The 13,528-nt window shown below is 49.6% G+C and overlaps 1 protein-coding gene across 1 annotated transcript in view; it reads right to left on the minus strand.

Moving 5' to 3' along the window:
• LOC115391987 (metabotropic glutamate receptor 8-like) overlaps positions 1-13,528 on the minus strand; it is a 111,466-nt gene that overhangs the window by 25,861 nt on the left and 72,077 nt on the right. The window contains exon 6 of the mRNA XM_030096440.1: positions 7,073-7,273. Coding sequence (XP_029952300.1) covers positions 7,073-7,273 — 201 coding nt within the window. The remainder of the gene's footprint in view (positions 1-7,072; positions 7,274-13,528) is intronic.

The following is a 13,528-nucleotide window of genomic DNA, read 5'->3' on the forward strand; positions in this document are numbered from 1 at the left end:
TGCCGCTGAGCAATGCTGCAAAAGAGATGGAAACAGGAATCCAACATTTAAAAATTGTAAATTGTAAAATTTCTGTTTTGTACTTTTTAACAGTTTCTGTTCCAATTTGGGTTTTGGGTGACTTCTTCCTTCATCGGCCTTTCTGTGTGAAACCTGAACGCGATGCAGCTTGAAGCAGAGATCAATCCAGCTTGTTACCAGCTTCCAGATCAAACTCCAGCGTCTGTGATCGCAGCGTCAGTGCCCATTAAAATCCACACAGCTGGGAAAAACTCATTGACGCTCAGCAATTCCCACAGACCTTCGACATGCGTGGACGTCCAAACCCAGTCCCTGACAGGGGAAGCATCCGCCCCACGTCCAGCTGCATTCTGCACGTCTTCACGCTACACCAGTCCATAACCAGTCCAGAGCAGATCAAATCAGGTGAGCGCTCACTGAACACCAGGTCGGTGTCTCCAGGATCTGCTCCTCATATCTGTAGAAAACCTGCAAACGTGTAAATGACTCAGTGAAGATGACTGGATAGGTGTGGACAGATGCAGCCACTGGATACCTAGCTGGCTGGTTAGCTGGCTGGTTAGCTGGCTGGCTGGTTGGCTGGTTGGTTGGTTGGTTGGTTGGTTGGTTGGTTGGTTGGCTGGCTGGTTGGTTGGTTGATTGGTTGGTTAGCTGGCTGCTTGGTTGGTTGGCTGGTTGGTTGGTTGGTTGGTTGGTTAGCTGGCTGCTTGGTTGGTTGGCTGGTTGGTTGGTTAGCTGGTTGGTTGGCTGGTTGCTTGGTTGGTTGGTTGGTTAGCTGGCTGATTGGTTGGTTGGCTGGTTGGTTGGTTGGTTGGTTAGCTGGCTGCTTGGTTGGTTGGCTGGTTGGTTGGTTGGTTGGTTGGTTAGCTGGCTGCTTGGTTGGTTAGCTGGCTGCTTGGTTGGTTGGTTGGTTAGCTGGCTGCTTGGTTGGTTGGCTGGTTGGTTGGCTGGTTGGTTGGTTGGTTGGTTGTTTAGCTGGCTGCTTGGTTGGTTGGTTGGTTGGTTAGCTGGCTGCTTGGTTGGTTGGTTGGTTGGTTAGCTGGCTGCTTGGTTGGTTGGTTGGTTGGTTAACGGGATAACTAAAATATCTGAGGCCTAAAGACATCAGTTGTGTTTCCTCGCCGGTCTCGATAACCCCGCCCCCAGCCCGAGACGGATCAGTGCTTCACTCTGGACCAAGAGGACCTGGAAATCTCAGTCTCAGAATGAAGCAGATGAGTCCTGTTTGGAGTCAATCCTCAGCATGTGGCTGCTGGTTGTTCTGACGCTGTCAAATCTGATTCCACTGATCTGAAGCCAACAGGTAACAATCAGCACCGCGGCTCTGCTGACGGGCCTGATGGTCCGTTTGATGGATGATTACACAACGAGAGCAAGGTTTTCCTTCATGAACTTTCTCTGATCAGCAGGGACGGATGTTATATATAAACACAGAGACGCTCAGCATCATCAATATTTCCTCAATCCGCCTTAATGTCCTGAATTTCTTTTCAGTTGAACCTCTTCTCTTTTTTAATCTAAAATATGACTGATGAATCTTTATTCTTTCAATCTTTTCTTGCTTTGATTCATCAATATCAAACTTTGCGATGTTGAAAAACCCTCACAGACGTTCAGCCTTCGACGTGCAGCAGATTTACTGCTGGAACCCTGCGGGGGAAACTCTGTGCTCATTCAATGTCTCCTCCTCCTCCTCGTTTCCTCCTCCTCCTGCAGAAATAACACCCAGCAGCTCCTCACATCCATCAGGCTCGTCACGGAGGGAAGAGTCCCGGAGAGCCCGGCACATCAGCTGCAAAAATCTGTTCCATCCCTCCTCCTCCTCCTCCTCCTCCTCCTCCTCCCCCACCTTCATCTGGAGTCCTGTATCTCTGGGTGCTGAGCAGGTAGATAGGAAAATTATTCAAATTCTTTCCGCAGGTGGGAGACGTGGGGGGAGCGAAGTGCTGTGAGGAAAGGAGTTATGAATTTAACAGAGGAATGAAGTGGCGGTGGAGCACAGCAGGGGGGAAGAACAATGGAGGACTGAAGTTCATCGGGACTGATATAACCTGACAGCACTGTGGTCGCTTCAGAAGAGAAGGAAAGCCTGATTCCAGCTCCTGTCCAGATTTAAGGTGGCCTGAAAAAGAAGCAGATATCTGAGCTACTGTTACTGTTACTGAGGGAGGTGGAGGGAGGGAGGAGCCTGCATCCACCCACGGCCCATCAGGCTATTGGTGCATCACTCCTCCTCTCTCTCACAGGAGGACGAGGAGCGACCGGAGGCCGGCAGGAACACACAGCCTGCTCACACCTGGGATGAAGGCCTGCTCCGGCCGTCCAGCCCTGAAGCAGACCGTTTCCTCCTGCGGGTGTGACGCTCTTCAGGTTAATCACCTCTGGTCGGCTGTATTACACCTCTACGTCATTTCGGCTGAATGGTGGACCGTACCCTCTGCACCGAGGCCCTTCTTCAGAAAGACTTTATAACTCAGACCGCCACATTCTTCTGTCTGGTGTTGTTCGTGGATGTTTAAGGCCTCAGTATGCTCCCCCGTCGCAGCAACGTCGTTCCTACGCCGACAACCCTACGCCGGCAACGCGACGCCGGCAGCCCTACGCCATCACTGAACGTATCCTGCTTCTGCGTCAAGGGAACGCCCTCCTCTGCAATTTCACCGCCAAGCCGCTAGGCGGGCGTGGCGGTGTCTTTGTTTCATAATCGGCAGTCACAACAACAATGCGGCTTCTGTCGCTCCGGCTTTACCTAGAAATAGATCTACAGACATAGATATCTAGACACGCTGCACTTACCAAAGATATATCTGCATATATGACATATCTGGCGACACCGGGCTGTGGTGGAGGAGAGGCTGAGCGGACCATGATGAAATCTTGGTGAAACTAATGAGCTTTCGGACGATTAAAGCCGTTTTAGGAGCACATAGCCCGTCTGCTAACAGTATAGGGATGTGCGCTGCTCAATTTTGGATTTATATTTCTCCCGAAGCACTGTTCAGATCAGAAAAGCATTCGGGGTGAGTTCTACTTCTTTCTATAAACAATGTGAAAGCGGACCAATCACTGCTTTTGACGTTCACGTCACCACACGTCGCCACGACGCGTTGTTAGGATTTTTGGGAGGTGCACGTCAAGCCCTAGCAAAGGTGCTAGGTAGGGTGCTACGTACACGGCGTAGGAACGGCGTCGCTGCGATGGGGAAGCTCACTGAGGCCTTTACTCTTCATGGCTCCATCATTAGCAGCACCGCCGGCTGCGGCGTTATCTTTGAGTTTAGCGAAGCGGCGTGGGTCCAGCCTGACATTCCGTCTGGCGTTCTACCAACGTTCCACACAAACACATCAAATGAGTCGAGCCTGAAAGCTACAGGGTTCCTTCTGGACACTCAGAGACGTTAATAGAACCAGAACCATGGTAAATGGTAAACAGAATACACTTATACAGCTTTTCCTCTGCATTAACAGACCCCAAAGCACTTTACACTGCAGGATCACATTCACCCATTCACACTCACATTCACACACCAGTGGAGTGACACTGGGGTTCGAACACGGGTTCAAGGTGAGGCTGGTGAAATGTGAAGCCATGCATTAACTTTAGCCCGCTGAAGCCTCCCTCTCTCTCTCTCTCTCTCTCTCTCTTCTGATGGATTCATTCATGCAGCGGAACTCAGTGATCAGTAAACATGGCCGCCCTCGGCCTCATCATTAGGTATACCACCATCGAGACAGCAGCTCTGCAACATTAAAGAGACTCCGGTCGCTCCACTGCTGCAGCAGCCAGAACATGATCAGCGATGAGGACTGATGAGCCCCGCAGCCACCAGGCTGCTGCAGATTCTGGGTTAAAAGAGCCGCCGATATAAAAGAGTGTGTTGCTGTTTGGAAACCACCGAGCTGCGTAGTGATTCTCTGCTCTCTCAGGAGAAAAGGCTTCGTGTCGGGCAGCAGGACGGCCTCATCCTGGAGTTCATCACTTTATGAAATCCACCTTTTTTCAACATCTTTATCCAATTTTAGAGAAAAAAAAAATCCCTTTATGAAGAGATTGATACTTATTCATGGAAACAGCAGGCGGCTGTTCAAATGGCTCAGAAAGAAAATACAGGGAGATTAATTTAAAAGCAAAACATCATGTTGGCTTGAAGAGGTCATGAGCTGAAAAACTCACATCACCAACATATAATCAATATATCCAATATATCCATCCAATAAAGACGGAGTGAAGGTGTCCAGAGGCCTCCCGTCTGCAGACACGAAGCAGGTGAACTTCAGGAAGTCCAGGCGCCCAGCAGCCGCTGTTCAACCCCTCATCCTCTTTTAGTCAACAAAACAAATGTTTGTCAAGCGGACAAAATCCACAAATAAATGAGAAAACCCTATTTTCCTGTTTACTGGCTTCAGGGATAAGTTGCAATTCAATAAATATGAATTTAGAGTTTGGGCGACGGGCCGCTCTGAGGAAACACTTCAGAATGAGTTAACGAGACGGCGGTCCGGGTTTCATCAGAGTCTCGAGTCTTTTATAAAAACACACTTAAACACACGCTCGAATCGAGTGCGGGCCAGAGATGGAGAATAATTCTAGGTTAAATTAAATCCCATCCCAGCAGACCGCCGCGTTTTGTTTTCTTCATTTGGTTGATTGGTTGAAGCGATTCTTCCCGGCGACCCTTCCGTCATGCAGCGTGAGTTAAAGCGGGTCTTATGCAAGCCGCTCGCTTTAAAAAGCCATGCGTTGTGTGTTTAATGGCTTTCAGCGGAGGGTAAACAAACACTGCGACCTCGACTGCAGGAAGAGCTCGTCACGTTCCGCTCAAGGCTCCAGCCGCCGCAGAGACACGGCGGAATGTGTCCAGAACGCATGTTTTTAATTTTCTGCTTCGAATGAGAGCGAGCCTAATGAAAGGGAAGCAGCCTTGGCTGAACACTTCCATTTAGAGCTCAGAGAATGAAAAGAAACGCTTTTGTGAAGCTTCACACAGGGATACAAAAAAGATGTTCAGCTCATGTGTTTTCACGCACAGTGGAAAAAAATAAATAAATACGTCATGCGTTCTCCACCCTGGTGGTGCTGAGGGTGGAGGCTGAGGGTGGAGGCTGCCCTGCATGCAGATGTTCTCTTTAGGATCATGTTGGTATCAAGAAGAAAAAAAAAAAGCCATAAAACGTTGTTCCCAGAAAAACTGGTCAGCCACAGCCCTCTTTATCAATACTGTTAAAAAAACTAGAGGAAATGAGCTTCAAGACTCCACAAAACCAAACCAAGCAGAGAATCTGGTGTCAGGATTCGTCCGCTTCAGGGTTCAAACACAAACTTCTCCTGTTCTCGTTTAGTGGTGATGTTAAGGATCCAGCACGACGTTCTCGGTGACGGATCTCAGCAGCGTTTTGGCGGATCGATCCGAACATGGTTCAGGAATAAGCTCGACCCACCTTCTCTGTCCTTAAGGACCACAGTGTCCTACGTTCCTCTAAAGACTACAGATGAGCGATTGGTTGTTTGTTTCATTTTCAGTCATGTGGATAAAACCTCTTCCTGTCACTGTTCATAGAAGCCGTTTCTCAAGAACAAGCCTTTTATTTGTCATCAGCCGGACAAAAAATTACAGGAATGGAAATGAAGGATCTTGCTTCTATTTCTTATCTCACCGTCCAGTCTTTGGTGTGACTATTGTCACAAATAAAATGAAATTCTCTGGAAAGCAGCTGAAACCTTGATGAAAGATGTGCAGGTCTGGAGAAACTGCTGATATCTGTGCTTCCTGTCCTACAGATACTAAAAAGCGTCGATGTCCTGAAACACAGACAGCTGTGTGAAGGATTTCCAAACTGAGACCCATGGATCAGTCAGAAGGTAAGGACCCAGAAGTCTCAGTTCTGCTGGGTTCGAGGAGGCTGAGGCCTGTAGAGAGCCAGCCTCCATCCAGCCTCCATCCAGCCCCCATCCAGCCTCCATCAGCCTCCAACAGCCTCCATCCAGCCTCCATCCAGCCTCCATTCAGCCTCCATCAGCCTCCATCAGCCTCCATCCAGCCTCCATCAGCCTCCATCAGCCTCCATCCAGCCTCCATCCAGCCTCCATCCAGCCTCCATCCAGCCTCCATCCAGCCTCCATCAACCTCCATCCAGCCTCCATCAGCCTCCATCCAGCCTCCATCAGCCTCCATCCAGCCTCCATCCAGCCTCCATCAGCCTCCATCCAGCCTCCATCCAGCCTCCATCAACCTCCATCCAGCCTCCATCAGCCTCCATCCAGCCTCCATCCAGCCTCCATCCAGCCTCCATCCAGCCTCCATCAGCCTCCATCAGCCTCCATCCAGCCTCCATCCAGCCTCCATTCAGCCTCCATCAGCCTCCATCAGCCTCCATCCAGCCTCCATCCAGCCTCCATCAGCCTCCATCCAGCCTCCATCCAGCCTCTGATCAGTACCTGCTATCAACTGTCAGCGGCTAACCCTAACCCAACATAAACCTCAACTTAATGAAGAAAGTCAAATGTTGAGAGTACGATACGAGCATGATGAAGGAGAAGTTTTGTTTCTCAGCAGTCCTGACAGAACACACACTTCCTGCATCCTGTGACGTGAAGTTACACCGAGAGCAGCGGTGAAGACGAGGGTCAGACTTATTACTCCACAGCTGAGGGCGAAGTTTGTGATGATTAAAGCTGAAGAAGCAGACAGCTCATCAAGCTGCAGCAGCTCCCAGCAGCCACCCTGGAAACAGGAGGACATAACGGCCAGCCACCAGGTTTAATAATGAGCGCCGGAATCCCCGACGACGCCGTCAGCACTCGTTACTTCCTGCTGACCAAGGCGTCCGCCGGCCGCCGCCATGAAGAGGATGAAATCAGAAGAGCGAACCGAGGGTTAATGAGGAGGTGATGAGCGGTCCTGAAACGCAGCCGGAGACGTTGACGAAGGTCTGGACGCCTCCTGACGGTTCCCCTCGTCTTCAGCGGAGCTCAGACTCATTACCGGCGATTACAAAGACAAAAACTTTCAGAGCTGAGACCGACGCCGGGCGGCCTCCGGAGCAGCTCCTACCGTTGAAGCTGACGGCTCGGATGTGGGCCAGCAGCTCCTTGCCGTCCACGTTGGCCATGCGCGGACACAGCCCGGGATAGCCGGCGCACAGCTGGCGGTGCATGTGGTGCAGGGCGTGGGCCATGGCGTAGACGGCGTCCATGACGAACTGCACCTTCCCCTCCTGCTCGTAGGTGGAGTCACGGCCAACCTTCTCCAGCCCTGCGGGGAGAAGAGCACGGTTAGACGGCCGAGCTCGGACAGGTGGCGGCGGTCCAGCTGTCAGGGCGTTGCTATCTGCTTTTTTATTTATCTAATGTTTTCTTTAAGTCGGCGCTCGAATTGGTTTTCCCGGGTGAAATCTCCCCTGGATGAGCCGAACGCAAAACCACAAAAACCGATCAACTCCTGGAACTGGAGCGTTCTGGAAGAAACTCACGGAGACGTGAATTAAGGCCAAACCGACTTTCAGGAGAGAAGGGAAGAACGGCGCAGCGGCTCATTAGCGGTGATTAAATAACAGTGAAAGAAGCTCCGCCGGCCTCACTTCACAGAAGACTGAGCAAAGCCCCGAATCCAGGAAGCGCTCCCCGGTGATTAGCGTTATGAAACCCTGGGCTCTGCGGACGCTCGCCCCAATAACAGAGGGAAAGAAAGAGAGGAGCAAGACGCTAACTGCTGGCCTGGACCCTCCGTCAACAGACAAGACTCCTCTGAATTAATAGGAGCTTAAAAATGAAATCCAATTTAATTTTAATGGCGGGCGAGTGGCGGGGGATCTGTCCGAGGGGAGGCGTCGGCCCGGCAGTAAAGACTGATTACATGTCTGTGCCGCGGTAATGAATAGGCCTGGAAGCAGCAGCGGGTGTCAAACGGCCGGGGCAGGCCGGAGATGGACGGCTGACTGCAGACCGCCGCCGCCGCCGCCGCCGCCGCCGCCGCGGTCTGCAGTCAGCTCCGCCCAGCTGCAGTGAGCAGCTCCAGATTGTTTCTGATTTCAGAATTTCTACATATCATTATTTTTCACTAATACTTTACTTCAGACACATTCAGGAAAACGGTTCAGAGGGTCGATAAAGAGGACGGTAAAACAACTGGCAGGCGAAAACACTTTAGACACAGTGAGAAAAAAAATCAAGAAATACATGGTGACGTCGTTAAACTGAGAGTCTCTCAATGGTAAACACACACACACACACACACACACACACACACACACACACACACACACACACACACAGGGACAGACGGAGTCGGTACATCTGGTGTTTCCTGCTGACAGGTCTGAGCTCAGGTGGAAGCGGTGAGACGCTTCTCTCCGGACCGTCCGATGTCCTTTCGTTTCACTCTGACCTGCAGCGGCTTTGTGTCACTTTTCACTCTGATCGGCACTTTTTCAATGACACCGCTCGTGATCATAAACACCGGAGGTGAAGGAGACGTGGCGGGGCTGGCGCTCGCTGCTCTGCTGCAGGGATATTTCTGGGCAGAACAAAGTGGAACCGATCGATTCAAAGAAATCCTGTGTCGAGACTAAAGGAAACATTTTCTGTCCAGAAAACACTTTAAACGTCTCGTTTCTTCACCAGTCTGAAACCCGCCGTCCCCAAAGCTCCATGAATGGATGATGTGTTGCAGTGGGACTGAGAGAGACGGGTGGTCGGTGGCCACAGTGCCATCCCCGACCCTGACCCCCGACCTGATGATGATGATGATGATGATGATGATGATGGAGGAGGAGGAGGAGGAGGAGTAACAGTGGCTGAGCCAAGAACAAGCAAGGCGATTCGCCGCTTCATCAGCCGCTGGCACTTCAATTACACACCGCTTACAGGCTGGATCTAATTCCCTCTCAACAGGATGGGTGAGTTGCCCCCCCCTCCCCCCCCCCCCCCCCCCCCCGACTCATGTGCATCCTTCTGTTTCAATTAGATTTGAAAATTAGATAAACAACAAACTAATCACGGCGGTTCCCGGGCCGGCCTGAGCAGCTGGCTGCGGTCGGATTCCTTCCTTTAGAGCTCCGCTCTGAGTGTCGGCGGCGTCGGGTCCGTCGGATGAGCCGACGCCGTTCCGTCACGACGAGGAGTGATAGAATATGACAGACACGTCCGAGCTGCTCAAACACTCACGGATTCCTCCGGCGTCCACGGCAGCACCGGCAGACTATTCTCTCCTCCAGAATAAAACCATGTTCTTCATTTTCAGCTTATCTCAGTGTTTAGGAAGCGATTTGCATAAAACGGAGCAAACAGCCTGTCGCTGGAAACAAACGGATTCACAGAGCACAAGTGACATGAATTATCTTAACCGCCAGTCAAATGTCCAGCGCTGCTGGAGTTCCTCACATCTCTGACATCCCAACTTAATTATTCATAGCATCTGCTTCACAGGCAACGCTTTACATCCACAGAACTAAAGGCGAGACCATTAGAGGAACTTCTAACGAGTTCGGTGCGACGTGTCGGAAACGACTCCACTCTGGGGTTTATTCCAACGTCTAGAACAACTTCTCAGAATGAGTTTGTCTGCTTGATTTCCAAGAAAAGAACAATAAACTGAATCCCAGATAAAACTCAACATACTGAATCAGCTCCTGCAATGATTCCCTCCACCATCCAGAAAACGCCTGCAGGAAGGAACAGGAAGTCCGGACGGCTCAGTCTGAAGTCAACACGACCGAGGCTACAAAGAAACATGGCAAATGACTGCAGGCACTGACAGAGTCCAGATGTCTGAAGTGTTAGCATGAAATGTCTGAATGATATGGATCCAGTAGCCAGGATGGATCATATCAGGATTACATGACTGAACCGTCTTCCAGCCGACCTCAAATAAGTAGATAAGTCCAACATTCAGACCAAGACGCTCAGACAGTTTGAGTCAAAGCGCCAGAAAAGTCCAGGGGAAATCCAGCACCTCATCCAGATGCTTCCAAAGAGCTCAAATCAGACGTAAAATCCACAAACATTACAAGTCAACACGGCAGCAGTCCGAGTGAAGAACAATCGACACAGTCGGGACTGTCTGTCAGGCAGAGGCCAAGTGGTTCAAAATCAGTGTCGAGACCAGGGGGGCAGGAAGATCCAACAAAGACAAACTGTCAGCAACAACAAGACGAAACCAACATATTCCGAGAGAGATCTAACCTACTGGAGCATCAAGAGGCGAGGGTCGCAGAGTCCAAGTTAAATTTCAGATCAGGAAATCCATCCGGTCTGAACACAGCTGTGTCAGAATCAGGAGAAACAAAACAGATCAACACAATCGAAACGAATGATGAATACACTGAAAAACAAAAACAACTTGACTGCAGACTGAAGAGTCTGAATCCAAACCAGCCGTCCGGTCGAGGAGCTGATCGAGCCACATGGTCCGATCAGCATTCAGCTTCAGCAGTCTGGACGGCTTTGATCAGAGATAAAAAAAAACAGACGCTGCGTTGTTTTGATGGTCTGTACGTCGTGGTAAAGCGTCTCCGATTGGACACATGCTAGAAAGAGAACAAACAGCCTCTGGTGTGGATCTCTTGATAGTTCTGCCAACGTTCTAATGAAAAGTGAGTCAACAGACAGAAACGCTGAGAGAAACTGAAACACTCCATGAACAGTAAAGAGCTGCTGGCTTGGAGAGGATCCAGCGTTTCCCCTTCACAGGCCGGTGCTGCGCTGCCTGCTGCATCTGGTGTGAACACACTCCAACCGAGGGAACTTCCACTGACGCAGGAAAAAACACTGAGCAAGGTTTCAAATGTAAATCCAGCCTGGGATCCACTCGGAGACAGAATAAATCTCTGAAACAAGAGAGAAACAGCAGCACTCTCACCTCGGAGAGCACTTTGTTGAGCAAAGCAGAGGAATAAATTCCAGTTCCTCCCAAACAGCAGCTTCCTCTGCTGGAGCCGTTCAGAACGTCTCCAGGTGGAGCCGCGAGAAACAGTCGACAACAAGAAAACCCTCAAACTCTGCTGACAAACAGAAAAACGAAGCAAATGAAATAAAGGGCCGACATGGAGAACACCAGGTTCAGAAGGTCCGGTCGTCTTCGTCATGAGCCGGGTTTAGTTTTGGCTCTGTAACTGCAGCTCTGCCAAAGCCCAAGAAGACCCGGCCGGTCTGGGACAGTCCAGGTCTGGAGGACATTCTGAGTCCCGTCAGGTTCTCTTTAAGTGATGCTCACTGTTACAAAACAGAATAACAAATGAACATCAGCCATCGCTCAACGTGCAGCTGTTGTTTTGAGCCGGCTCTCGTTTCAGATATAACTGAGTTTGTATGTTTCCAGCATCTGGTTGGTTCTGCTTTCAGAGAAAAAGGACATTTCCGCCGTCACTTACAGGAGCAGATAAGAACACTGATGGCCCAGAACTGATCAATATGTAAAGTGGCATTAAATCCATTGGCTGCTCGGTGTCCATGAAAACAAACCACTGGCTGATCAAGACTGAGCTGTTCTGACTTCAGGACTCCGATTCGCTGTTCTCACTCGTCACGCCGGTTCTGGCTCACAGTGGAGGAAGACGAGGTGAACTGATGTGCCTACGCTCTTATTTCTGGTTAAGATGAATGTCACTAAACGATACGTATGGAAGAAGACGTAGATACAGCTCACAGCGTCACATGAAAACAGAACATCCAGTCATCAGACCAGAACCAGGAAGGGACATCAGGACTCCAGTAGGATTCAGCCTCCAGGTCCAGAACCAGGAAACGACCGGCTCGTCCTCCTTATTCAAACAAGCCTGCTGGTGCCACTGGAACGCCCACAAACACAACACTAATAATAGACCTGGATCAATGAGGGGCTGACAGAGGATCCATTGGCTGAAGGCTGCGGCGATCGGGGACCGCTGAGGGACCGCCAGGGCCCAGACCTCGACCTTCAGGAGAGGAGGATGTAGGAACGATGGGGCGGAGCAGTGGAGGGGCGGAGCAGCTTTACAGGATCCTCCAGGCTTACAGAGTGCATCAGACACATACATGATCTAATTGTTTCACATGATGAGGAGCAACAGAAACTCACAGCGTATTGAGCTTATTTAAAGTTAATCTGAATTATTTCTTCATATCTTGGTATTTCTTATTTATGTGAATAACTCCATCTTCAACATCCAACCCGTTTGAGCATTTTAAGATGGATTTCAAAATAAACTGAGCTGTGTTTGAGTCATTTTAAACACTGTTCTGCTCATTAAAAAAAGTGTGGTTGACCCTTATTAACATCTGCAGAGTGAATAAAAATGCTTTCAGATGTCACAATAGAATGAAAGAACCTTTCCTCTGTGGAGCGCTGCCATGCTGATCATTATTAGAAAGTAGAGTTTGGTTTCCACGAAGCAACAAAGAGGGCTGAGCTGAGTGAAATCAATCAGGGGCCACTTCAGGACTGCTGTGCTTTAAAATGAAAAACAGTGAAATAAAGGTTTGAATTGAGGCAGAAACTCAGCTGGATAAATGTTTTTATGAGAGGCGAGATGTTTAATCACCCTCATTAATCAGAACTGATCTGCGGGGCAGTGATATGTCACACTCTGACCTGTGTGTTCGACACCTGGACGGTTTTCTTCTGCTTCTGGAGCATTTCCCTTCACACTGATTCATCTGCCTTCATGTTTTGTCTTCTTCCTTTTTAAACCAAGTCTGTTGTTTTGAGCAGTTTTTAAAAACTCGCTCTGGTTTTATTCCAGTCCATCTTTTAACATCTTGTTCTCAAAATCAGAATTTACCTTCTAAGCTAATTAATAAAACTTACTGAGACAAGCTGAGCAGGTGTAGAATGTAATTATGGTTGTTCAATAATTTCAAATAGTTTGATTCTGTTACAGTTAAATGTTTTTTTTTTCATGTATTTGCAGAAAGAAGGAGAAAAACTTTCTCTTTGCTTCATTTCAAAGTGAGAATTTCGCAGTCAGTCAGGAGGTGTTTTGTGAATCAGTGTCACCTGCTGCTAACTCACGACCGGAGCCGCTGATTGGAAAACAAGCCTGATTCCTCTCGTTTGGAGAAGAAGCTGCGGTGAATGGGTTCCCTCAGAAGTCCTGATTTCACCCATTTGAAGCTGCAGGCTTCGTTTCTCAGAGACACGGCAGGAAAGAACGCAGCTGCTGAAGGGAGGCGGTGGCTCCAGAGGCTCAGGCTCACTCTGTAAAGTCTGAGAACCGATTCTCTAGACCGTTAGAACCCGTCTCGTGTTGATATTTTTACCTTTACACCGGGCGTACTGACGTCTTTTCACTGTAACGCTGAATGAAGACAATGAAAGCCTCCTGCCTCTGGTATCCACAGGGTCAGAAACCAGCTGGACCGTCCAGTCAGCTGTTCAGTCGCACCAGTGTCTGCTTCATCCAGTCCGACTCCGTTTGATTTCCAGTGTTTTTTCTCAGTGAGTGTTCAGGTCGGTGAACAGTTGAATTCTTCTGCTGTAGCTTTCACTACTGCTTGACGAGTCTGCTTTAAACGTGGTCTGAGTCTCTGAAGC

The sequence above is a fragment of the Salarias fasciatus genome, chromosome 7, assembly GCF_902148845.1.
Source record: "Salarias fasciatus chromosome 7, fSalaFa1.1, whole genome shotgun sequence".
In the NCBI taxonomy this organism is placed as follows: domain Eukaryota; kingdom Metazoa; phylum Chordata; class Actinopteri; order Blenniiformes; family Blenniidae; genus Salarias; species Salarias fasciatus.